General features: G+C 34.2%; 1 protein-coding gene across 6 annotated transcripts in view; it reads left to right on the top strand.

The window, feature by feature from the left end:
- CNTN5 (contactin 5) overlaps window positions 1–24,757 on the top strand; it is a 613,743-nt gene that overhangs the window by 367,151 nt on the left and 221,835 nt on the right. For 5 of the 6 annotated variants that reach the window (XM_027640131.1, XM_027640209.1, XM_027640294.1 and 2 more), the window contains one exon: window positions 16,290–16,508. The exons of the other annotated variant lie outside the window; for it this stretch is intronic. In XM_027640131.1, coding sequence (XP_027495932.1) covers window positions 16,290–16,508 — 219 coding nt within the window. The remainder of the gene's footprint in view (window positions 1–16,289; window positions 16,509–24,757) is intronic. 6 annotated transcript variants of the gene reach the window in all.

The raw sequence follows: 24,757 nt of genomic DNA, 5'->3' as shown, positions 1-24,757 counted from the left end.
TGATCCACAGTTCCCATACAGCAGCGAGCATAAGAGCTTTTGGGAAGCCCCTGCCTCCTTTGAGAAAGCCTATTGGTGTTAAACTGGAAGAAAGGAGACAAAAAAGTCCAGCTTTGGGAAAAATGCGAGAGCCAGATGCATGCTTTAAAATATTGTGAGCCATTTTGGCACTTAGGTTCCCTCCCTCTAGAGGAGATTACAAAAATGTAAACAAATGCATAATAAAATTTCAATGGTTTTGCTGTTCATCTTCATGGGAGGCTGTAGGGAGATAATCCTCAGAACCTAGCTCTACTCATTTATACGTAAGGGATGTAAAATTAATACAAAAGACACGAGGAAGACAAAATTCTAATCCTTCCAGATGTGCCTTTATGATATTTCCCTGTAGGACTGGAGGGTCAGCAGCTCAAAAAGAATTTAAGAATCAAATATTAAAACAGTAACTGTCAAAAGTGTAAACGTCCTTCAGACAAGAATAAAATTTTGAAACTATGCCTAGGAACTGTCTGTATGTCTGATGCAAGCCAACTTAGTAATTTAAAGCACTACCTGACCTTTGTGAAAACCTTGTTCTAGGGGAGTTTGCAAAATTTTCAAATCTGAGTACACAGTGATGGTGACAATTCTGAAATTTACCTATGGGCTGTGTAAATATTGAAAGGTCCCAAAACAGAAATCTCTACCTTCTTAGTAGACAATATAAGTTCTAAATTACCCACATGTAAGAAGTATGCAGAAGACACATAGGTTTTTCTTGCTCAAAATAGGAGGCCAAAGTGTGAGAATAATGCCCTGGGTTACCAGTGTATGAAATACGGTGCAGGTTCTATTGTCACAGATCTGTGGATTTCATTCTGAAGACAAATAAAATAGAGTTACACGAAGTTGACTTTCTTGAATAATAAGGTCCAAAAATTCAACCTGCTTTTGAGATAAACAGAGATGGGCACTAAGGTAAAAAGTTTTTGATATGTTATTGCAAAGGTGAGTTTCCCTTATGCTTCATTAGTAGTTACTGCAGCTTTCCCCCCTCAAGATATTTTCCATAAAAACTGGGGAGAAATATTGTGGCTCTGAAAGCCATGTACCTGGAAATATATCCCAAAATATGGCCTTCCTACTTGTGACTAATAGGTCTTGTCTGACTCTGTGCTACACTGGCTGAAACCTCCCAGAATAAGTTTCTGTGGACTGTATTATTTCAAAGTAAGAGAAATTTCAGGTAAGTAAAGAGATTTTCTCTATTATGATGATTGACATACATTGTTGTTTAGTAAAGCAAAACCATAGATAGAAACATAAAACCCTCAGAATGCAAATTCCCTTGAAATGACAAGGCTTATTGATTCAATATCTTTTCTTTATAGAGAGGATTTTGAAATGAAAGCTGTAACCTCAGGCTTCAAAACAGTCACACTAACTGTGTTTACAGTAAAGTTCTATATACCAGATAGATGACTTAGAATAAATCTTTCTGTTCCGTGTTATTAATTCTTAAAAACTTACTTACTTGACAGCAGTAAATTACACTGTAGCAAAAATAACTATTTTAAATTCTCCTGAAAAGGTATCTAAATTTTAGACAACCTTGACTGATTTTAAAATCTCCTTTATTTAAAAATTCCTCCTATATTCCATGATATATGTGTATTCCATCTATTTGCAACTATTTTTGAAATGGAAATCAGCAATGAAGCCAAAACAATTCAAGACATGACAAGCCTTTTTTTATTGTTGCTCATATGTACTCCCATAAGTACTTGATGAAATAATACTACTTTGAAATGTAATTCTGATTGTTTTAGAAAAATCCTTTGTGGTAACTTCTAAAATCAACTGTTCTGATTTTTCTCTGCTGTACTTTACATTTTCATTGCTTATTCACTTGATGTACATGTGGAGGCCAAGTTTGTCTGTCATGGTGTTTTGGTGCTGGTTCCGACTAAAATACCATTACATCTGTTACAGTGACAATGCTTACAGATGATTTGCTTTTCACATAGATGTTTCTAATGCATTTATAGGTTTTATTAGAATTCTGTATGAAAATTTATAATGCTGTTGTTTGCTGGGATAATTTTTAGACCTTTTGTTGCTGTTAGTAATATAAAAACATGCTTTTCTTCTAACTTTACAAATCTCATTTCACATATTTCTTCTTGTTAATTTCTAATAATAATTCTTCTGGATGACTTCATGAAAAGATAAAAAGGCAAAAAACTCTTGATAATTTCTTTGGGGCTGTAACAAATCACTGACTAGTCTACAAAGGTATATGGTTGCCCACTGATGGATAAAATGATATTACAGGGTATTTTCTTGGGCTGCATTATGATATTGTCAAATCATTTTGAATTTGACTTTATTTGAGGCTGCAGATCTCCATTCTCCTTCAAACACCTGGTAGAATAAAATGGTGAGGTTTATCCGTAATGCTGAGATCTTTTACTTGTATGTGTAATATGTAAAGCAGTTATAACCTGCCAACTTTTTTAATATTTGCCTTCTTGTCTGTTAACAACTATTCTGGAAATTTGTATAATACCTTGTCCAGTTTGCTCAAATAGGGTAACCTCTTTATGCTGTATATAGAGAAATATATATATATATACATAAAATAAATAACAATAATAATTACACATTACCATAAATATATATGGCACCTGTATGCTATTGACATTTATGACACCTCTAAAGTGGATCCTTCAATTTTCTGAAAGTTTTTGGAAAGGCAACATTGTCACAAATAGCCCTAAATCCATAAAATCTATTGCTGAACTTGAAAATTAAAATCATTGTTTCTAAAGTTCAGCAAACCAATAAGAAGCTAATTGTTAAACTGCACTTTTCACTTTCTCTGTGTGACAAACGAGTTGTGCTAGGGAATTATCAAAATAATAATACTATTATTATTTTGAAGTAACTCACACTTTTTTTGGAGATCATATGTACAACCTTTCTTTTTCTTCATTATAAACGACTGTATGAACAGCTCAAGTCTGTGTCCTTCAAGGAGCTACTGGTCTGTCTTAGTGCTACATCTTTTTCATGGCTTTCCTTTGACTTTTCAAATACTTCATTGAGTGTCCCAGGGTCACCAACAGAATAGACTTACAGCTGGAAATACACACAAGTGGGCACCAGATCCTGTGAATGCAGAGGAGAAGAATTAAAAGTCACCTGAATGTTTGTGTTATGGATTTACCCCATGCAAATACATATCCCTGCAGAGTGCACTCTAATTTATTTCATTACAAACACTGGAAGAATTTTGGATGTTTTGAAAGGTTTGTGTCTTCATCTCTATAAGCGTATCTCAGACAAAGAAGACAAGAGATAAGCTTTGGCATATACCTTTTCATGGCATTGTTGTTTCCAGGAAGGAGGACAGTGGAATAATATCCATTATAACAAGCTGGAGTTTTTTAATTTTTTATTATTTTTATTGCTTTGAAAACAGTTCAGAAGCAACATAAAATGCTACCTCCTTAATGGTCTGTAGACTTATGTGTCACTTTAAATATTCAAAAATAAAGAAATCTTTTGCCAGTGTATTTGTCCAGAGCATGAGAATGAATTTCACTCTATGCGTGTAAGAATTGCTTAATTGCTAACAATATTTGTTTACACTGACAGTACATCTAGTGATTAATTCATAGGATTCCTAAGGGAAAACTAAACCACATAAAGGTCTCAAAGATGCAAGTCAGACTGGAGAGTGCACTGTAAAATATTTAGCAAACATTAAAGCAAACCACAGAGAACTACCAAATAAGTCAAAGGTAGAGAAGAATAAATTATCTGTCTCAAAAAAAATGCTTTGAACCTGGAGATAGATATTTTAAAGGGGATGAAAGACTGTCTGCTTGTACTGGGCATATAAACACACTGAATTGGGATAATATATAAGCATGTGTATCACAGGGAACAGAAACACATTAGCCTAGGTAACCTTTATTTAACTTTGCAGTTCACAGAAAGCTTTACTTTAGTTGTAAATCATAAATGTGTCAGTGCTAATCAAAAGTTTATCCATAAGTTTCTATGTAAAAATAAAATTGATCCTTCTGAAATATTAATGTTATTTGACAAATTTACTAGATTATTTAATTATTCTAACTAGGTATAATTAGAATTTCTTACTTTTGTACTAATTACATTGAATGTTAATTTGATCTCTGTTTACTTGCACAGCTTCCAAACTGTAGAAAATACCTTAAAATTAAAGAATGTTTTACAAAATTCCTTAAGCAAACCATACAATGTACAGCAGTTATCTCTGCAAATTAATCTTTATTGTAGATTATGTGAAGTTTTCAAACTCTAGTTTTCTGTCTTATTAATATGTTATCCCTCATTAGAAAGCTATATTTGTCTTTCATTACTTCAGGAAGGCCTTACAACTTTATTATTCTTGGTACTCCATACCTTGCCAAAAAATGCCACAGACTTTCATCAAAAGATGAAAAGATGTCTACACTTATTATTATTTATAAAAAGTAATAATATGATCTTAAAATTATTTCCAGTAGTTTCTCTTAAATAAGTGGCTATTTTCTGTAAATTTCAAGTTTTTTCCATCCATGTAGGTTTGAAGACAGAATAGCTGTTTGAATGGTGAAGGGTGCTTGTGCCTAGATGTGACACCAGGCATCACTGTGTCTGGTGACGTGAGCCTCGAGCACTAGCCTCCTTTCTTTTCAAATGAACACAGTTTTCATTCCTATATGTAAGCACTAATAACTTTTTTTGTTTTAATACTTTGTTAATAAATAGGTATTTTAACCTTTTAAAGATGTGATCACAACAACCTCATGCAACACTTCAGGTAGAAAAGGACCTGGAAGTGCTGGTTGACAGTCGGCTAAACATGAGTCAGCGGCGTGCCCAGGTGGCCAAGAAGGCCAAAGGCATCCTGGCTTGTATTGGCAATAGTGCAGCCAGCAGGACCAGGGCAGTGATTGTCCTTCTGTACTCGGCACTGGTGAGGCTGCACTTCAAATCCTGTGTTCAGTTTTGGGCCCCTCATTACAAGAAAGACACTGAGGTGCTGGAGCATGTCCAGAGAAGGGCAACAGAGCTGGGTGCTTACCCTGGAGAAAACAAGGCTCAGGAGAGACCTTATCACTCTCTACAACTATCTGAAAGGAGGTTTTAGAGAGGTGGAGGTCGGCCTCTTCTCTCAAGAAACAAGAGGCAGGACAAGATGAAATGGTCTCAAATTGCACTGAGGCATATTAGATTAGATATTAGAAAGACTGTTCTTCATAGAAAATGTTGTCAAGCATTGGAAGAGGCTGCCCAGAGAAGTGGTGGAGTCACCATTCCTGAAAGGGTTTAAAAGATGTGTATATTTGGTACTTGGGGACATGGTTTAGTGGTGGACTCGGTAGTGCTGGGTTGACAGTTGGACTTGATGATCTTATAGGTCTTTTCCAACCTAAATAATTCTATGATTCTAAGATCATAGGCTGAATTGTACTTCTGTCTATAACATATAAACCAGGAGTCATTGGTCAGGCTTGAACACAGCTCTCCCATCCTGCCCCAAAACCTACCAAGCGTCCTCCTGTGCAGCCAGAACCTTGCCACAACCCCAAGCTTCCCTGTATCAGCCCCTGTCCTAGTGTCCCTTAAAATAGACCTATGTTATCACTAAGCATCTAAACAGCTCCATATCCCTACTGAGTCCATGTTTCTGCAGGGTATGTGGCATACCTTGCTGGGAAGGGGATGGATGTCATGATTACAAAAGCCCTGCTAGGCTTAAGTGACCCTGCTTGGACCCTCCAGTTTTCCCCCCATTTACCATGGCCCAGTGCCCCATTTTACACCAGTTCCTGCCCCAGTGACACCATAAGGCACCAATGTGGAGTCAGTACTGCTTCTGCTGGAATATGATCCATGGTTGTAGGGAGTCCTGGTTTTCTGACAGGTAAAAGTGCAAAAAAAGAAACAGTCCTTGCTAATAAGATTACTGTGTAAAACAGAGCAAAGAAACCTGATAAGCACAGAAGAAAATACAAAGCAATAACAATTCCCACACCAGCAATCATCTGGCCTGGATGCACTGGCATCAACCAAAAAAACACATTTTCAGGTGTAGTTTTGTGGGAATACAATGAGATAGCAATACAGTTGGTTATGGAAAGCTAATTCTTTTTTTGAAAGGCACAGGAGAAATAAATGTGGCTTTTGAAAGTAAAATCTGGTAGTATTGAGGCAGCATCAGATATTGTATCTGAGCAGCAGAAGACCAACTAGAATTTTAAAGTTAGTTTAGGATTTTTTGCAACCTTTCTGAAAAGTGAGTAACATCTTAGATTATGTTTTTTTCTGGCCAAGTAGCTATTTGATGTCTTAAAAAAAACATGGTTTTACAAATCAGCAGGTTGTTTCCTTAGCACAGTGATTATTAAGATTTTGACTGCTTGATGATGGTATTAATAATTTAATTTAGTGTTTTATATTAATGATGTCAGTTACAAATTTCTCCTTTGCTGTGGATTGATCAATTATTTTTCACCTAACATTGATATGCATATCATTGCAGGAAGGAAGGGATATAAATAAGGATTTCTATCCATCTAATTACTTTAATTGATTTGTGCTGAAATAGTTGACCTTTAGTACCTGGTTCTCTCTTCACATTCAGAATTGTCAGCTCACTCTGATGATCATCAACCAAGGGGAAGAGAAGTTAAGATTTCAATTAAAAGCATGCAGTGTAGGCTAATCTACGGATCTCACATTAGTAATGCTGCATGCTTTCCTGGTAGAGAATACATGTAATGTTTGAGCTGAAAAATATTATATGAAAAGTACCTGAAGAAGTACTACAATGAAGTATATCTAAAAATTGACAAACAAAACCCACTCAGGAGTCTTGGAGCACTTATTCATATATGTCTACAAATTACACCTAGTAAATAGAACCCCTCTTTCAGGTCAAAGATCACAAGATATATAAAATAAGCTAATTGTTATATTGTTTTTCTTAGGTGGCATGAGATTATTGATGCCCTCAGCTATCTACACTGTTTGCTCTAAGTGCCATTTTTCAGAAAAAAGCTGACCTAAAACTACTCTTTATTAGACAAACAGGTGGAAAAATTCAACACATTGGTAAAGTGTCAGACATGCCTGTGATCTTTAAGATTGCACAAAACAAGTAAAAAATGCTAAGCTAGATGAAATGTGCTAGTTAAGAAGGTTATATTGCTATTGTCTGGATTTAAATTTTCCTTTAGTAAGTTCATTAGAAGAGTTTTCAAAAAGTTTTATATTTTTTACAACTGAAAAGCACTTTTCATTACATGATTTCAGGGAATATGAAAATGGTGCAAAGCACTCACCAAACATAACAACTGTGTTTCAAGCCAATGATATAGCAGAAACATACCCTAACTGACTGTAATCTGTATATTACATTAGCATGTTTTGAAAGAGAAAGCATTAAGTGCTTTGATAGAAAAAATATGACAATAATCTCAAAGCACTTTCCTCAATTCAAAGTTACTTTACTTTGGACAAATGTTCATCCATAATTTGAATAAATTATTACTTTTATTATGTGTGTTACTGCAGTTGGAAGCATTCTGTAGCTGAAAGTGTTTTATTTTAAAGTACATTTCGGTTGCTCTTGTGTATATCATATGTTGGATGCAAAGTAGGAATAATTGAGGATATATGGAGTAAACTCTTTGCTGAATTATGACTATGAAGTTGAGGTAAGATGAAAAATAGATTGTTTTTTGAGTAGAAAGAGAAACACTGACTAACTCTACAAAAGCATTTTTCTATTATTCAAAGTAATTCCTCATAAAATTTCATGACATTTAAATTAGCCCTAACAGAATACTATTCCAAAGATGTTGGTTGATTTGCTAATAGCCACTGGAAACATTCTTTACTGTCTCTCAATATTTTAAGTTTTCAAATCACTTCCTCTTTGGTATTTTAAAGAGAAATAAAATATATTTACGTTATATTTATTTTAAAAATAAAACATATTTATTTAAAGGAAAATAAAATATTTTTTTCCATATCTATGTATAACACTCTATGTTCTTAAATTTGGTGCCTTTTATGATCAGGTTTCTAAGAAAAAGACAAATTCTATAAAGTGAGAAGCTATTGCAGATTGTCAAATTAAACTATTGTGTATAAAAATATTGTGTTCTTTGAACAGTGGACTATTGAAAAGTTCTACAGAACAATTTTTGGATTAAAGATTTACTTTTTTTTGCCAAAACCCTGGCAAAAATATTTTCTTTTTCCCCAAGGAAAGACCATCTTGCACAGATAAATTTTCTCCCTTTCTCATGCTATCACATCTGAAATGAGAAAGGTTGATTAAGACCATCAACACATTTTTCTTGTGAATTTCCAGCTTCTAAATCATCCCCCACAGTTTCTTTGGAAAACAAATCTCTTGATCTTCACTCCTCCATGAAAGAACCAAAAATTTTGAGCACAAAAGACTCAAATGAAACTTGACTAATTTATGATGAGAGAACTAGAGAAAAAGAGGGTCTGGGTGAACCTTATTCCTTTTTATAACTACGTGAAAGGAGGTTGTAGCAAGATAGGAGTCAGCCTCTTCTCTCAGGCAACTAGTGACAGGACAAGAGAGCATAGCCTCAAGCTGCACCAGGGGAGGTTCAGGTTGGACATTAGGAAGAATTTCTGGTGGTTTAACATTGAAACAGGCTGCCCAGGGAGGTGGAGGAATCACTGTCCCCGGAGATGTTCTAGAAATGACTGGATGTGGCACTTAATACTATGGTCTTTCTGACAAGGTAGTGGTTGCTCAAAGGTTGGACTTAAAGATCTTGGAGATCTTTTCCAACCTTTATGAGTCTATGCTTCTCTGACTATGACAACGGAGATCTGAATAAGCTGAAATGTTGACATCTTAGTTATTCATATTACTTTCCTTTAAATTCTGTGGCAAAAAGTAGCTATTTTTTGAGCCTGTCCATCATATCTCATTCCATATTCTTCTTCCTTTCCACTAACTGTTAAGTGAACCCAACCTCACTCACTCTCATTCAGATTCCAGACATTTAAAATGAAATTCCCATTGAAGGCTTCCATCTTGTGGTTTGGTTGGGTTTGGTTTTGATGATTGCCTGTATATGTTGTTGTGTTGTCTGTTATTTTGAGTAATAATTGAGATATAATAGCATCTTTAGAATAACATCTTGGACACATGAACTAAACCACCACAGTGGGAAATGTACAAAGAAGGATGAGATGCACTAAACAATTCCTAACAAATCTGCTGGCTTTCACTTTTTTCATTGTTTTTTTTTTTCTGGATTTGGAGGGGGGTTTCGTGTGTGAGTGGTTGGTTTTTGGTTTTGTTTTATTTGGGGGGGTGTATTTTTTTTGTTTTGTTTTGGGGAGTTTATTACAGTTAATATAATTTCATCAGAAAAACATAATTTATTTACATTTTACAGTGTTTTATTAGTTCTTGTAGGAGATGTCCTGGATGGACACCTTATCAACACAGCTTCCTGCTGTTCTTGCATCTTTCTCTCAGGTTATTACCAAGTTATATGTCATCAAGCAGTTTAAAAGGAAATCAATGCACATGCAGAAAATAAGGCAGAAAGTATATTTCTGTTTAAAAACTTGAGGAGCAACATTGATACAATCCAGCTTACAGAATGAATGCATGTATTTTCCTAAACTTAGAAGAGTGAAAACTTCCACTGAAACAATGTAATTAAAAGTTGCAATGAAAAAAATGGGTTAGCATTCTTAGTGACATTTGATTAAACATTCTAGCTCAAAAATACACAAATGAAGGTCACATTTGCAAGTATTATAAGACTGACTACATTTTAATTAAGCAGTTGAGAAATGTCAATGAGTTAGTAACTGACCAAAAGTCACTTAAAGAAAAAAAAGGAATGAAGAAAACAAAACATCACCTCTACAGTTAGAATTGTTTACTCTCCATAGAGTTAAAGCAGTAAAAAGACAGTTTTTAAAGAAGTTCTGGGGATGGATTCAGTGTCTTTGTCTTGTCACATTTCCGTGCTTAAAGAAAGAATGTATTTTTGGTCAAATTACCACGTACTATTGCTTAAGCTATGTTGATCTGTGTTGTACCTTTTAAAACAAAACTGACTGATGAAATTTAGCAAGGATACAATTTTTGGTTTATGTTTTTACCCATGGACTGTATATAAGGAACTTGTAGAAGCATTTGCTGTCCTGTAGGAACAGGTCCCCCTGCCCTCAGAGTTGGTTTTGTTCTCCCACAGCACACATGAAATGAAGTCAAATTTAGCACAGGTATTACAATTTACAGGAGTAAACTTCTTTCACATTATTTTGAAATTCACATTTTTGTTTTTCTTAAAAACACCCCCCCCCCCCCAGTAGTCAGTAGAAGACAGTTTCTTATTTACCTGTGGCACTCTTTTTCCTTGTTGTCTTGAATCTGACCAATCTGGTTGAAGATCAATCTGAATCCAGCATGTGCTGGAAATAATAAAAAGTGCATGAATAATTTAATGAGGTGATCGAGATTCATTAAAAAAATTACCAAAACTATTTCATATCATAATTTGCTGTTGGAAACCCATAGAGAAAATATGCACTTAGAATAAAAAAAATATTGTCTATCTTAAAAGTGTCATACCACTGTTGAAATTACTATAAATCTGGTAGTTCTTGTTCAAAGAACTATGAAGATTAATCCAAGCCACTGATTTTACTGTGGTTGGTTTCTAGTTGCTTAATATCTTTACCATTTGGGCGTATATATTCCTTATCTGTGTCTTCTTGCAGCTGAAGGAACCTTTGGATGTTTCATCCCAGATACTTAATTTATTTCTCAGAATGAGGTTAGGGAAAATATAATTTCATTGTGAAGCTCAAGTACAGCAGCATTTTGAGAACTACTCATAGGTCTTTGATGAAATTTCTCAAGAATTTTGAGAGTAGACTGGTAAAGCTAAAAAACACACTAGAGAGTAATATCTACCCTCTAGCAGTTTAACTATGTATTTAAATAATGGAAAATATAAATTTATTCTCCCAAATCTCAGAAGTCTAATCCAAACCAAATTAGAGGAATAATTTTACTGTAAATAGTACTCCAATAAAAATATATTTTAATTAAACCCCTGTAACTAGGCAGTTCAGAAGTCTAAATCTCTGAAGGTAATTGCTTGGATTAGGAAGTAGGTTTTGTTTCCAGGTAAGTGTGATTTCTGTTGTAGTTGTCAGTTATGATCACAGGATACAGACCTTCAGTAAACAAAACAAAAGTATATGCTTATGTATAATTTATTAACCATTTCCAGTTATGTTTTACAAGAGAAACTTTACTCAGACACAGCATCCTCACAAGCATGACAGAGCAACTGGAGTCAGGGTCAAATTTCAGTTGATCACTAATCCCAGCCAAACAAAGCAATTGTACCATGAAAGATCAGAAACCAGAATATATAATATTATCATTACTGCAGGACCTTTTCACCACATAGAGTGACTTTTCTATCTTTTCCTTCTCTTTCTTCTCATGGCACTTTGCATTCATGCTCTCTGAGTTCTTGTTGATTCCTTTGTTCTTTCAAACTCTGGAATTACCACTGCAGAAGTAGTGTTCCCCATTCAGCTAGATAACAAAGAATTTTAAATTTTTTTTTCTTTTTAAGAGGGAGAAGAATTACAGTTTTCTTAACTTGATGAGGTAGCACACAACAAGTTCATTTCACCAAGCTGCCTATGCAAACTATTTCATCAAAAAATAAGTTGTCAAAACTATTTCAGGGTTGCTGAATCTTATTTACTGGAGTAGCTCATTGTGTTACATATACAAAAAAACCAGGAGAGTCATAGCCTAAAAATGAAAAATTTTACTTTAAGAAAAACTGCACTTTGATTCAAACTTCTGCAGAAAGGGAGACTACATGCCACTGGAGATTTTAGTATGGCTTCTATTTACTTTTGTCTAGCAAAGTAATATGTTGGCAACACAGACAGTCTGGAGCGAGTCTATTGTATTTTCTGGTTTTTCCAGTCACATTTCCTGCTTATCCTTCCATGTTTGTCCTTCACCTCATATTTCTGTTCCTAGAATCTGTTCCAGGCACTCACCCTAATGACATAAAGATCCCAGACTAACTAGGACAAGAGTATTTGTTAGCTCAGAAATTAATAGGAGCTGTTATATGCCTCATCTTGCAAGTTGGCATACCCTTCCAATTAAAAAGAGTAAAATGATAAAGTATTTCATAGCAGAATTTTGAAGGGATTAAAGGTTATTTTGCTCTCCCACATATGTATAGTGTGCAATTTGTCCTGGTGGTAAATTAATTAAGTATAATGGAGGATACAATTTTTGATGTGTTTGTTTGTAACTTCATATATGTGTACTACTTTTTGTGTTTCTTGCATGCCTGGACAGCAGGGAGGAAGGTTCTTTATGTGTTTGTCTCAGTTTGTTTGCTTGGTGATACATCTGGTAGAACTTGGTAGGAGGATGCAAGGTCATCTGAGGAACTTTTATAGAAGCAGGTGGAGATGGCAGAGAGTAAGAGAGACAGCAAGGAGGAGAGCTAAGTGTCAGACTCACTAGAGGAGCAAGGACCTGTCTGTACTTTATTCCCAGCATGTCATTGTGTTGAAAAAAAAAAAAAAAAGGAAAACAAAAGGAAAAATTACAATATAGTATGTTTATGTAGAAATAGGTAGAGTTCTATGCTTGTTCTATTCCCTTTCCAAGCTGACAGTGTGGGACAATAGGAAAACAGAAGCTATATTAAATGGTCTAAGAATCAGGATTATTAGTCTTCAATTTCTTATGGCTAATCTTCATTTATTTGTGAAAGAAACAGTATACTACTCAGACTAACATGCACAGGGATCTTTCCTATCTACTCAATCAAGGAAGACTGTTTCATAACTTTTCCAAAGAAATTACATATGAATAACTGTTTGAATCTTCTCAAGGTAGAATAGTTGATATACTCAGGGAGATTAACTGAGGAACTGTCTTGTACTATCAACAAATGGACTACATAGTTTAAAAGGTCTTCAGACACTAGAGTTTTACTACTGATGTACATAGCACATATAGTATATTTAACAGCCTAATAATACCTTATTTATTACTATTTATCATTTGCTGAAAAAGTACTGATGTAAAGTTTTCCAAATCCATGTCCTTTGCCATAGGGTAAATAAAATAGTGCTATAATACCATACTGAAAAAAGAAAAGTGTCTCTATCTGCAGAAAGTTCCCAAGAAAAAGTACATTCATTATATAGTTATTGCAATCATGCTTCCATTTAAAATCTCATTCGGATTTGTTATACTGTGTTGCAAAGAACGCGCCAAAGGCAGGTCTGCTTTTTTTTTTTTTAATTATAAATTAAAATTCTATCCAGTGTGTATTTCTTCTATGTTTGTGTGCACTCTGAAGGAATGTCTTCCTAACAGTGAACACCAGTATTCTCTTTTTTTTTTTTCCCCATCTATAGAAATGGATCCTCTGAAAAACAATACGTATCACTGTTAGAACCAATTTACTTCTCTGTTAAAATATACCCAGGGATAGTTCCGTGACACCACACTTTTTGGCTTAACGTTTTTGTTTTGTTTCCTTGTCCACCTCATGTAGTTTAGAGATCCTTTGCTCACTGTGAGTTATAGGCAGAAAGTGTATTAAAAAGGCAGAGATGTGGTGTCTTTTCAAAACAAGAGTCCTTTACACAATACCTTGCATTCTTGTTACTAGCTACCACCTAGCCACATCCCAGCTTCATATGAGCAAAATGGGACCAGGTCCCAGTCTGTCTGTTTCCAGATTTCCTGCAGCATTTCCATGGGGTGTATCAAAGGATATGAACTGTGAGGATCTGAGGAGCTCCACAGTGCCCAACTAATTATCTCTTCTGCCACCAGGACTGCTATGTTCACCACCAAGTATTGCCATCCTCTTATGTAGGTCATGTTAGAAGGAGGTATATCCTATTCCTGTATCCATATTCCCCAGGAAATGTCTTCCTTCTCTGCTCACAAGGAAAATGTCCATTTTGCATTAAGTATTTAATGTGATAAGTTTAACCAAGAACATTTCTATTGCAGCTCATTTTTCTGAACTTCTATTTGGAAGGATGATATGGTTTGAAGCTGGCTCCCTGCCAAGTCTCCAAACCTCACCACAAAAACTCCCCCTCCCCCACCTCCTGAACCAAGGAAAAAGAAAAAAAAACAAAAGAACCGAAATGAGAGACAGCTAAAGTAATATATATAAATATATTTACATTCATATTACAGTTATATATAATTGAAATATATATACAATTTCAAAAGGGAAAGGGGAGGGGGAAGGGAAAAAAGGAACAAAACCAAAATAAAATATACATGATCAATAGCCCAAGATCTAGCAACTAAAAGAATTAACAAAAGAATATCTTACTACTCTCCTTGGGACAACATAAAGTAAATTAGCATTTGTTGAGAACAAAATAAGTAAAAATATAAAAATTGCTTCAAGTTACCTCAATGACCATGAAAGACTGATGTCAAGGAAATCAGAATTGAAAAAAAAAAAAAAGTAGCTATTTTAATGGGGATGGATTTTAATATTTTTTTTTTTTAATTTTTTTCTCTATTCTCCTAGAATTCAAATATTTTACTTTACTTTTCCCTATGGAAAAATTGTATTTACTGAGAACTAAAATACATTGATATTATAAAATGTTGAAGAGATGTCTTAAAAGACAATCAAAGATACTGTTTGTGAAATCATATTTATATTCCAATGATACTTTTTCAAGAGGACCATACTATATTTTAATTTATCAGGGTGGTATTCTATTTTCCTTCTCTTTGTGGGCCAAGAAAGTTGATATTATGCTTATGATACACAAAACAGCATGATGCACATTATAAAGAAGATTATTTGTGAGACCAGGATGAAATATAAATTTAAGGAGAGTTCTCCTTGCTTGTGTCTTTCCTATTTGATTGTCAAAACTTAAATTCAAAATTTGAATGTGATATGGCTTCATCAAATATTATGTATATTTAGAGTTTACTTAGATGAAAATGGTAATTTTAAAATACAGGTCATCATTTGTCAAATTTCAGCTTCTTCTGAGAGGTAAAAGAGGTAAACCTTTAACATCTGATCAGAGACAATAAATAATGTGCTGAGATAAGCTTTTCCAAAACCTTAAAGACTATAAGCATGCTCTGTCACTATCTTCTTAAAGTAAAATGCATATTTCTCTAATTTTATACCATTTGAAATATAAAATAGTCCAAAATATACTTATGCTTCGAATAGTTTTGCAAAAGCTCTCCATCAAGGCGATGATCTAGTATTTTATATCAATTGAGCGTGATGCTATTTTTGAATACTCATACTTTTTCATTTTTCATGTTATGCCAGTGTGAAGGATGTCCAATTTTTAAATATTTATTGCCAAATAGATAATTGACAGAACAATGATCTTTTTTATTCCAGCCACTTAGGCTCATCCTCCAAAAGATCAGTTCCCTCATTGACACCTTATATGCAGTCTGAATTCCTTTGTTCATCTGTATGAATGTATTTTTAAATTTTTTTTTCACCTCCTTAAGACTGATTTCAGTAGACTGTAATACCTGTCATTACACAGGGACTAAAATCTTGGGCACTATTCTTTTTTTGTAAGCACTGAAATTTTAAATATGGGCTGAAAAGGCAAAAAAGGGGAGTTACAGAGACAGAAGAGGAGGTTAGTTTAGCATTTGTATGTTTTTGGGAGGGATATTTGTGCATATATGGACTTCTAGTCTGCTTAGCTAACCCACTTGATTTGTAGAGTAGTATTGAATTGAGGAGCATATTTAACTTCAATCAGTGCTTTTGCATTGCACATAAAAAGTAATGAAAGGTTGTGAAGGAAAGATAGTGGCTTGGAATACACTTTTCTACTATGTAATAGAAATATAGGATCATAGAAATAGAACTAAAATCATTGAAAACAAGAGTTTCTATAAGTAAGAAATTTAATAACCCTCTGCTTTTAATGTTGTGATGAAACTGCAGGGGAAGTTTCTGATTTAGAACTCTATGCTGCTAACCAGTAGAAGCTGAGTCCATCATCAAGTCTGGGATGTTTCTGTCACTCCTAGTACACATAATTTTTTTTACTTTTCTACTGAGTAACTAAATATTCTTTTGAAAAGTGATGGATTTTGTCTTATTTCAGTGTTCACTTCTTGTTGTTTTTTTTTTTTTTGGTTTTGGTTCTTCTTTTCTCAGAATATTCAGAAGCTGTTCCTGGTCTCCCCACTTCATATGCTGCTATCCTAAGAATCAAATCTGGTAGTTCATCTTTAGCCTCATTTAATTCAAAGAATAGACCACGATTAAGCAGTTCTTCATTAGGAAGTGTATCTTCACCAGGCTGGAGAGGAGCCGCACAACATTATCATTCCCCAACAAACCTCTATCACTTTTCAGACACCTTCAAACATGATGGTAAGTCTTATTTACCAGTATGAAACTTCAAAACATTTTTCAAAAGTAACACATTTTTATCAGCTTAATTCAGTATTTCTCAGATGCAATTTTGAATTTTACTAAATATCACAAAGTGGAAATGAACTTCTTTCCTTTAAGTTCTTCAGATTAGCCTTAGCCACCAGTTAAAACATTCTTTCTTAAAAATTTCTGTGTAGAAGAGTTTTATACAAGTGTTGCTACCTGAAAATAGCAAACTAGTGTTTTGAAATTCCATTATAGCACAATTTCTTCTAGTAATAAAATCTCAGTTATTTTATATATACATATATATATATATATATATCTTTTCTATTTGGAACTTCTATAATTTAATCATGAATGATAGTAATGTAAATTAAACATGAAGAGTAAATCTTATAAAACTACTTTTTCTCCAAATTATCTACACTGTGTAGTCAACTGTCATGCATGTACATGTGCATGCATGCGTAGAGAGACATACTGGTGTGATATGGTGTCATTTACCTTTGCATGAAATAATTCATTGTAACAATTTTCTCATGTCTGGTTACATTTTAAAAAGCCACATTTCTGATACCATTTATTTAGTGATAATATTTATCTGAGTTACAGTCAAAAGAAGGTAGAAAGACAGAAAGAAACAGAGGGAAGGAGAGGGAGGGAGGGAGGGAGGAAGGGAGGAAGGAAGAGGTTAGAGGATGTATAAACATATTAGTCTAAGGAGGTAACAGAAAAGAATTGTGATTAATAACTCGCAGTTCAACGACATTCACACAGTACCATGAGTGTGATAACAGGTTACTTGCTCCTCTCAGTAAAATCTTATATTTCTAACTGGAAAGCACCTTACATGAATTGAAAGTTAATAGTGTGTGCATGTGGTTTGGTGTAGAAAAATGACTTATATACAAGCATAAATGTGTTTCCTAAATTAAGGTTGACCTAGAAAAGAAACAATTTGAATCATGTAAGCAGATAAATTCTGTTTGATAGCATTTCTAGAATTGAGGCATGTTTCTATGTTTTTCCTTTCTCTGCGATATTCTTTTAAGCAGTGCCTAGATTGACCCTCACCAGACACTGATAATTCCTCACAGACAACATGATATGGGCAGGTTAAAATCAAAGTCCAGTATTAGAACCAGAGTCTATTATCCTGATCTTCTACAGCATGAATGTCTAGAGACTGAAGGAGAAAGCAAAAAATACAGACTATATGAATAATATAGTACAAGCTAGAACCAGAAATCCTTGGCATCTCCAGTAAGCATGGTTAAGTCATACCTCAGGTATGATAATCCTACCACAGGTGTGACCTATGATATAGGTCAACAATCATGACTCTTCTCACAACGTAGAGGCCACATTCCAACTCTACAGTTGAGCCTCTTCAATTTTTCAGAAGGAAATGAAAAACTACTGGCCAGAGACAAAATTATAAAAAAGACATGCCTCATAAACCCCAATGAACAGAGTGCTTGACTCAGAAGAGAGGAACCTATTTCTGCTGAAGGCTGCATAAAATAGTCCTAGAAGAGTTATTCCACCACTTACAGGTCTTGGTATATCTATCTGTGCAGACAGTTGTAAAAATACATAAATCTGAGTCCCCTGAGTAATGTTTTAAAAGCCCTTGATTATGTGAAGCAGCTGTGTGGCACAGGTATAGATATGAAACAGAATTTAGGAAAGACCAGCATACTTCAGATGTGGCAGAAGACCAGGTAGGATAATTTGCATCATCTAAGAGGACAAGAACACTTCTGCTATGGTAGCTGAATGCAACTTATTTTCTAAACCTCTTTCAGCTCTTTTAATACCTTTATGTCTGAATTAATATCTTTGATATTTAAAAACCAGAAATTAATCACTACCTCAATCATCTGGTATTACACTTATTTATACTACTATGTTTATTGATTTTGATTTGATCTCAAGGTGGGTTTGTTTTTTTTCTCTTTTAAGTTTTTAGAGCTCTTGAAGGAAAGATATTCTAGTTATTGTCCTACAACAGCTATGTGATGATAAATTTAAGTGGTCCTGTTTGTCAACCAGGGTCTCCTAAATGAGGAAATGCTACAGAATCCTGTGCTAATGTATTATAATGAAAGACCATTGCTTCAAGTGAGAGGACATTTTTAGGAGGGGAGGAAACATATGTTATTACAATAGAGAATTTGCATTATTCAAGCATCTAACATATGGCATAAATTCAGAAGTCAAGTTTGCCCCCCAAAATACTTTTATTAGCTGCTTAATTATACAGGTTCTCAAGTGACTTCTCAATTGATTTCCCAGCGGACATACTCAGACACCTGTCATGGCTTCTAATAAAGGTTATTTTATAATGACTTTATGCTATTTCGTTTGTACTCTCGATTCAACATGTGTTTCCTGATATCTTAAATTAAAAGATCTATGCATTAGCTCACTGCTGAATTTAAACTATTTGGGATTATTTGACGTAAACATGCTATTAAGGTAATGCAGTCCTTCTCTTTAAACTATGAATCAATGTGTAAAGTCATGACTAAAAAGTGTGAATAAAAAGTATGAATTATTCATTAAATAGTCTTGAAGAAGCATAAAACTGCAAACTCTTACATTTTCTTGCTGTTTGAAAACTTTTGGAATTGCTGGAATTGAACTTAACCTTGTACAAGGACTCTTTTTTTCCTTTCATCTCTGGTTTGATATATTTTAGAAGAAAATAAAAACCAGGGTTTGTGTCACAACTGTGTTTGAATCAATGTACCCCAAATATGTAAGATTAGAATCTAATTTTTGTTGAATGAAAATTCCTGATTCCCTACTATCTGCCAGATTCAGCATTTACCGGTCTGAATAAAAGACACAAACTACAAAATTTTTTTCCATTGCTAAAAATATTTGGCAACATTGATTCATGTGGCATGAAGTTTAGATATTGTAAACTAAGTTTAGAAGAGATTTACTTGTTTCAGAACACAGAACAGAGAAAGCATTTCAAGCAACAGAAAAAACATGTATTTTCTTGCTTAATACATAAATAAAAATGTTTCAGAAAAGATTAATCTGAAAATACAAGCACATAATTTAATCTCCTTTGCAGTGTAAACTTAATTATTCATGTACTGTACACTACTGCAGCATGCAGCATACAGGAATCAATGTGCATACCTTGAGGCATGCATATCTTCCTGAACTTACTTCAAAAGGAGTCTCCTCAAAGTTTCTTGGCTTTTAACTTAACTGAAACATAGTTTAGAGATTAAAATATATTTTTGAAATGCATATGTTGCAAATATATATATCTGCTTCTATAGATGCAAAATAATTATTGCAAATTTCGACCACCTTTATTAATGTTAAAATCCATTACACACAGATTTAATCATTGTAACATATTTTGTCATGATGTATTCAGGGACTTCTTTTTCATTATATTAAAGGAAACTTTATATTTTGACATATGATACTAAATTGTATAGTAATTATTTTTTAGGTGTCGAGTGAAAGATTATATTATAGAATCTACTTGTAAAATAAATACTGGCACTGAAGTTAATACATTTTTTCAGTATTTAAACTGAAAAAAGTTTCTAGCTTTCAGTTGAAGAAAACAATACATTTTCTTTGAAATCAGGGTGACTCTACATCTAAAATATTTTCTGAATATGGTGAACAGGTTATACTGTCTGTTTCTGTGATAACAAAGGCTAATCAGAAGATCCATTAGAGTCATCACGTGAAGTGCATACAACAGGCATAAATTGAAAACAAAGAAAAAAAAGGAAATTCAAAAGCAAGGTTGATAGTGAGTAGCACTAAAATGTGATGAACCTTTACCAAAAAGTTTCTTTCACTTTGTAGGACCAATTTGAGATAAAACGGCACTGGTTTACTTCAATTAATTCTTATTATATGCATATTTCAGCAACATATGTAGCCTTATCAGCAACTCCTTCAACTTTCTTAGCGTATCCTGTACATATTAATACCTTCAACTTTCTTAGCATATCCTGTACATATTAGTACCTAGGAGTGACAGATCATAGGATTTGTTCTGTGATTTGTCAAGCAGGTACTTTTCTGGGTAGGGCCTGTATGCAGAATCCATTGTGTATTTTAGGATAGAAGATCTGTTAATGATCCCTCACTTTAGGCTGTTTAAGAAGTTCTATCATTTTACATCATCTTCTGTAGCTTCTCTTTAGAAGATTCTTCCATCTCCACAAAATTGTCCCATCTACAGTAAGCCTTTGAAACATAAGGGGAAAAAAATAGAGCAATAAGAAAATATTGTTTTCCTGGTCCTGTAAAATCTTGTGGTTTTTTAAATTTTTCTGAGTTACTCTACTTTCAAAGAACTGCCATCACCCTTGTTCCAACTGCCATTTGGACAAATTTTGTCAGTATGTCAGAATAACAGCTGAAAATAAGTGATTGGTCTGAAGATATTTCTAGTCCACCTTCAGAGGGATTAGCAAAGCCACCCACCAGTACTATCACCAGCAGTAAAAAAGTGCTTCTAAAGTGACATGAGCAGAGGAAGGGGAGAAGACTTGAAGGAATACTTCTTTCCCCCGTATTCACAAGCTGCCTGAGCATATCCCCTCACATAACTTGTTCACTCTTTCTTCCCACCAGTAGCTCAGACAGAGAAGATGGCACCAAGAAGACTATTTAGGCCAATAATATAGATTTAATGGTACTATAGCATTGCAGACAGGGTCAAACTATATTAATGATATTTGATGCATGTGACCAATGCAGTGTACAATTTGCTACTCCTTCTCCTTCTGCAGACTACTATATTGTAGAAATATTATTTAAGAAAACATTTACAATAAACTCATTTCTTTTGTTCTTTAGAAGTACAGCACATAGAATTATCAGACACTAAAAATAATACTTCCAATACAGCTTCAATGCAGGTGTTTGAACAGGGACATATTTCTTTCCTGCCCACCTCTATGTTACCACGTTTCCAGGAATTAATTCCTTTTTCACGGTGTATTTATTGATCTGGAATAATATCAAGAATGGCGGCAAGAAAGTTGACTGTTGAGGAATGACACTATTTCAGTTACTGTAGAATTGAAAGTATAAGAAACTTAATTCTCATCTGCAGCTTGTTCTTGTGGTATCTGCATTGCTCAGCAAGAACTAAAGAGCATCTGATTTTTTTTCCATCAGTAACTGAGGATGAGAAAAAAATATGTCTGTAGGTAAGAGAGAGAAACCACATTTTGTGGCTGTCCAAGTTGCAAGACACACAGATTCCAGTTTCCATTCCCATGAGGATTTAAATGCTTGGTACTAAGAAGTCATATACTTCAGTATTTTTTAAGTAGAAAACTGCTGTAAGTAGAACACTGGTAGTCAAAGAATATTTGAACCTTGTTCTCAATACTATTCTAGAATTTAAAAGAGGGATTTTACTGGTATTTTGAATGTTTTCCTTATCCTTGCCTTTCTGGACAATACCAGTTTAAACAGTAAATCCTAATGACAGTACTTAGTGCTTTTAGTTGCCTAGATTGAAAATGATAACTTAAAACTTGTAAGGAGACCACAAACTAGCTATTCCACTGGTTGGTTGCAATGTACACCAGTAATCCAAAGACTCACTGGTCTGAGGTAGCACTTAAAGTAACTGGTCTTCTGTATCTTATTTAATAAAGGCCTGTGTCAGGAACAGAAATATTTACCTTGAGAAATTAAAACAGTAAATTCAAATATACATATGCTAACATGTATGTTAAATAGTCATGTTGTTTTATGCTCTGTCTTAAGTTAGAAAGTAAAAATAAGATGTGGACCTCAAATCCTGCAATGCACACTCACACAGGACTATCTGGTTTAAGAGCATGGGCCACAGTTAGCTAAAACATGAGTACAAAGAAACATGATGCCTTTGGATCCTTGAAGGCATCAGAAAACATACATATGTATAAAAACATGTGTATGTGTGTATGTAAATATATAGCTTATATATCAACATATACAATGATATATAAATTAGATAGAAGAAAATAAGGGCAATAAGAAGAAGATCTGGGATATTTCCCCCAAAAGACCACATAAAGCAGAAGAACCAGCCAATGGTTCATGAATCAGAAAATTTTGTTTCAAGGTCAGACAGAGGGCTTGGGTGACTCCACTGTCCATAGTCTGAGGGAAGCATCCAGCTGCCTGTGGGACCATGGTGTGCTATAGACTGGGACTGGCTGTGCTTCTAGGTCTTTAGGTCAATGGCTTTGTTAAAACTGCAAAAACCTCTGTCTGAGTGGTTGAGAGAGGGGACAAGAGTGTGCCATGGTCAGCTCCTGTTTGTGTGAGCTGTCTTACAGTACAACATCTTATGGGTATTTGTCAAACTGGTAGACAGGACTCATTCATTATTATGTTGCTTCTGCATCTCCAAATAATCTCTGCCAGTATTCCACACTCCATTTGAAATGCAGATAAGCAGCTAACTACATCTTTTATAAACATGACTTGCATGCACTGAACTTTCTCTTTTACCTTTGCCTTCACTGCAGGCAGAAGTAAAATTTGATCTTAGTTCCCACAGCACAAGTGTCCATTTGGCCACCACCATTAAGAACACAAGCTTCCATCTAAAGAGTTTAGAGTTTATTTTTCTAAAAGAAAAGTGGAATGCAGTATTTGAGTACCACTGTTGCAAAACATATAAGTAGAAATAACACCTGTACTGCTAGTAACACCAACATCTTTTTCTTTTCTTTTCAGCAGTTCTAGACCATGACATTATATTTTATCTACAGAGTTTCTCCTAGGGAGAAGATAAAATCATTAATCTTCATTAATATACTCCCTGTCCGTATGTCTACTAATCTGCATGAGTAACAGTTAAATCTAAACCCATGATTTAGATTTGTTATCATTAATTAATTCTTGGTTTTGCTAAACTCTAGCTTGATGTAAGTTCTAATTATTTACACCTACATCCATTAGTATTTTCTTTTGTGCAATGTAAGAAGCAGGTCAGCAAATTATAAGAAACAATCAATACAATTTTTTTGTATTCACATTTCCCTGGCTTAAAATAAGTTTTGTCAGCTGAATCCATTGTCCAAGTGGCATCTTCAACTGTACTGCTCAAAATTTAATACCGGAGTTATTTTAACTTCAATAATATAAGTGCATATCAGAAATCACTTGTTGTGGTTGTTTTGATTTTTTAAAATAATGTAGAAATTTTTTCCAGAAAATATATTTCTACTAATAAACCCAAGTGAAATAATGTACCTACAAGTAATGTACATACGCAGAGCAGCAATCCACACTTCTTTACACCATCCTACAAATAGGGTAAATAAACTGGAAAATTATGGAAAACAGAAACTACTAATTGCTGCTGCTTTTCTTTGCTGACCTAACAAATTGACAGAGTAATTATTTGAATCTATTTCAGTAGAAGCATGCACACCTGAAAATAAGAGTGTTTTCAAAATCTACATTTGAATAGTAGTGTAAAAGGACAACAACTAAGTGTGTAATGTGTGTCATCACTAAAAAGAAAGGTTGAATAGCATAATGGGGTTTTATTTGGTCTTTTCCATATGATACGACAATTGAGAAACCCCAAATGTAAGAATTTAAAGATGGAAATTTGCATCTCAAAAACAGCATACTATGACCAATGTCTCCCAAGTTTCTCATCGTTTTTCAGACCCCAAGAGTTTCCTCTCTGTAGAAAGATTCATATCCTCTTTTCCTGTCCACCCAGTGTTTCTGAAACTGTCAGTTGAACGCAAAAAGTTGCAGTTCCCAAAACTGTGAAACCATAATATGTGGCTGAAGTTGGGTGGAGTTGGTATAACATTGTAGTAAATAATTTTTGTAAGTCAATGACTAAAACCTCAAGCTTTCAGGTGTAACTTTTTTACTTGAGGCTGGTTTGAAAAATATAGCAGGATGTTATAAATTATTTCGTGTGTCATACTGTTCTCAGTATGAACTGGAGGACATCTATGACATTAACATATGAAATGATAAAAATGACAGAGAAAACCCTGTTCCTTTATGTTTCATTGCAAGTAGTAGCAAAATGTAACTTTCTCTCCACACTCAAATCACTAGGAGAGTGCTCTAAATATGAAGAACACTGTGGAATTAAATCCAAGAGTCTGGAGTAAGTCTAAAATTATTAAAATTCCACAGACTTCTGGTACACAGTGAGACTTTTAGTTATTCAGAACAATGTGATCAGTAATGCTCTGCTTGCGACCTTT

Source organism: Corapipo altera, unplaced genomic scaffold (assembly GCF_003945725.1).
Source record: "Corapipo altera isolate COAL_440 unplaced genomic scaffold, ASM394572v1 0, whole genome shotgun sequence".
Taxonomy (NCBI): Eukaryota; Metazoa; Chordata; class Aves; order Passeriformes; family Pipridae; genus Corapipo; species Corapipo altera.
Note: the sequence above shows the minus strand (reverse complement) of the source record. Positions and strands in the feature narration are given on the sequence as shown.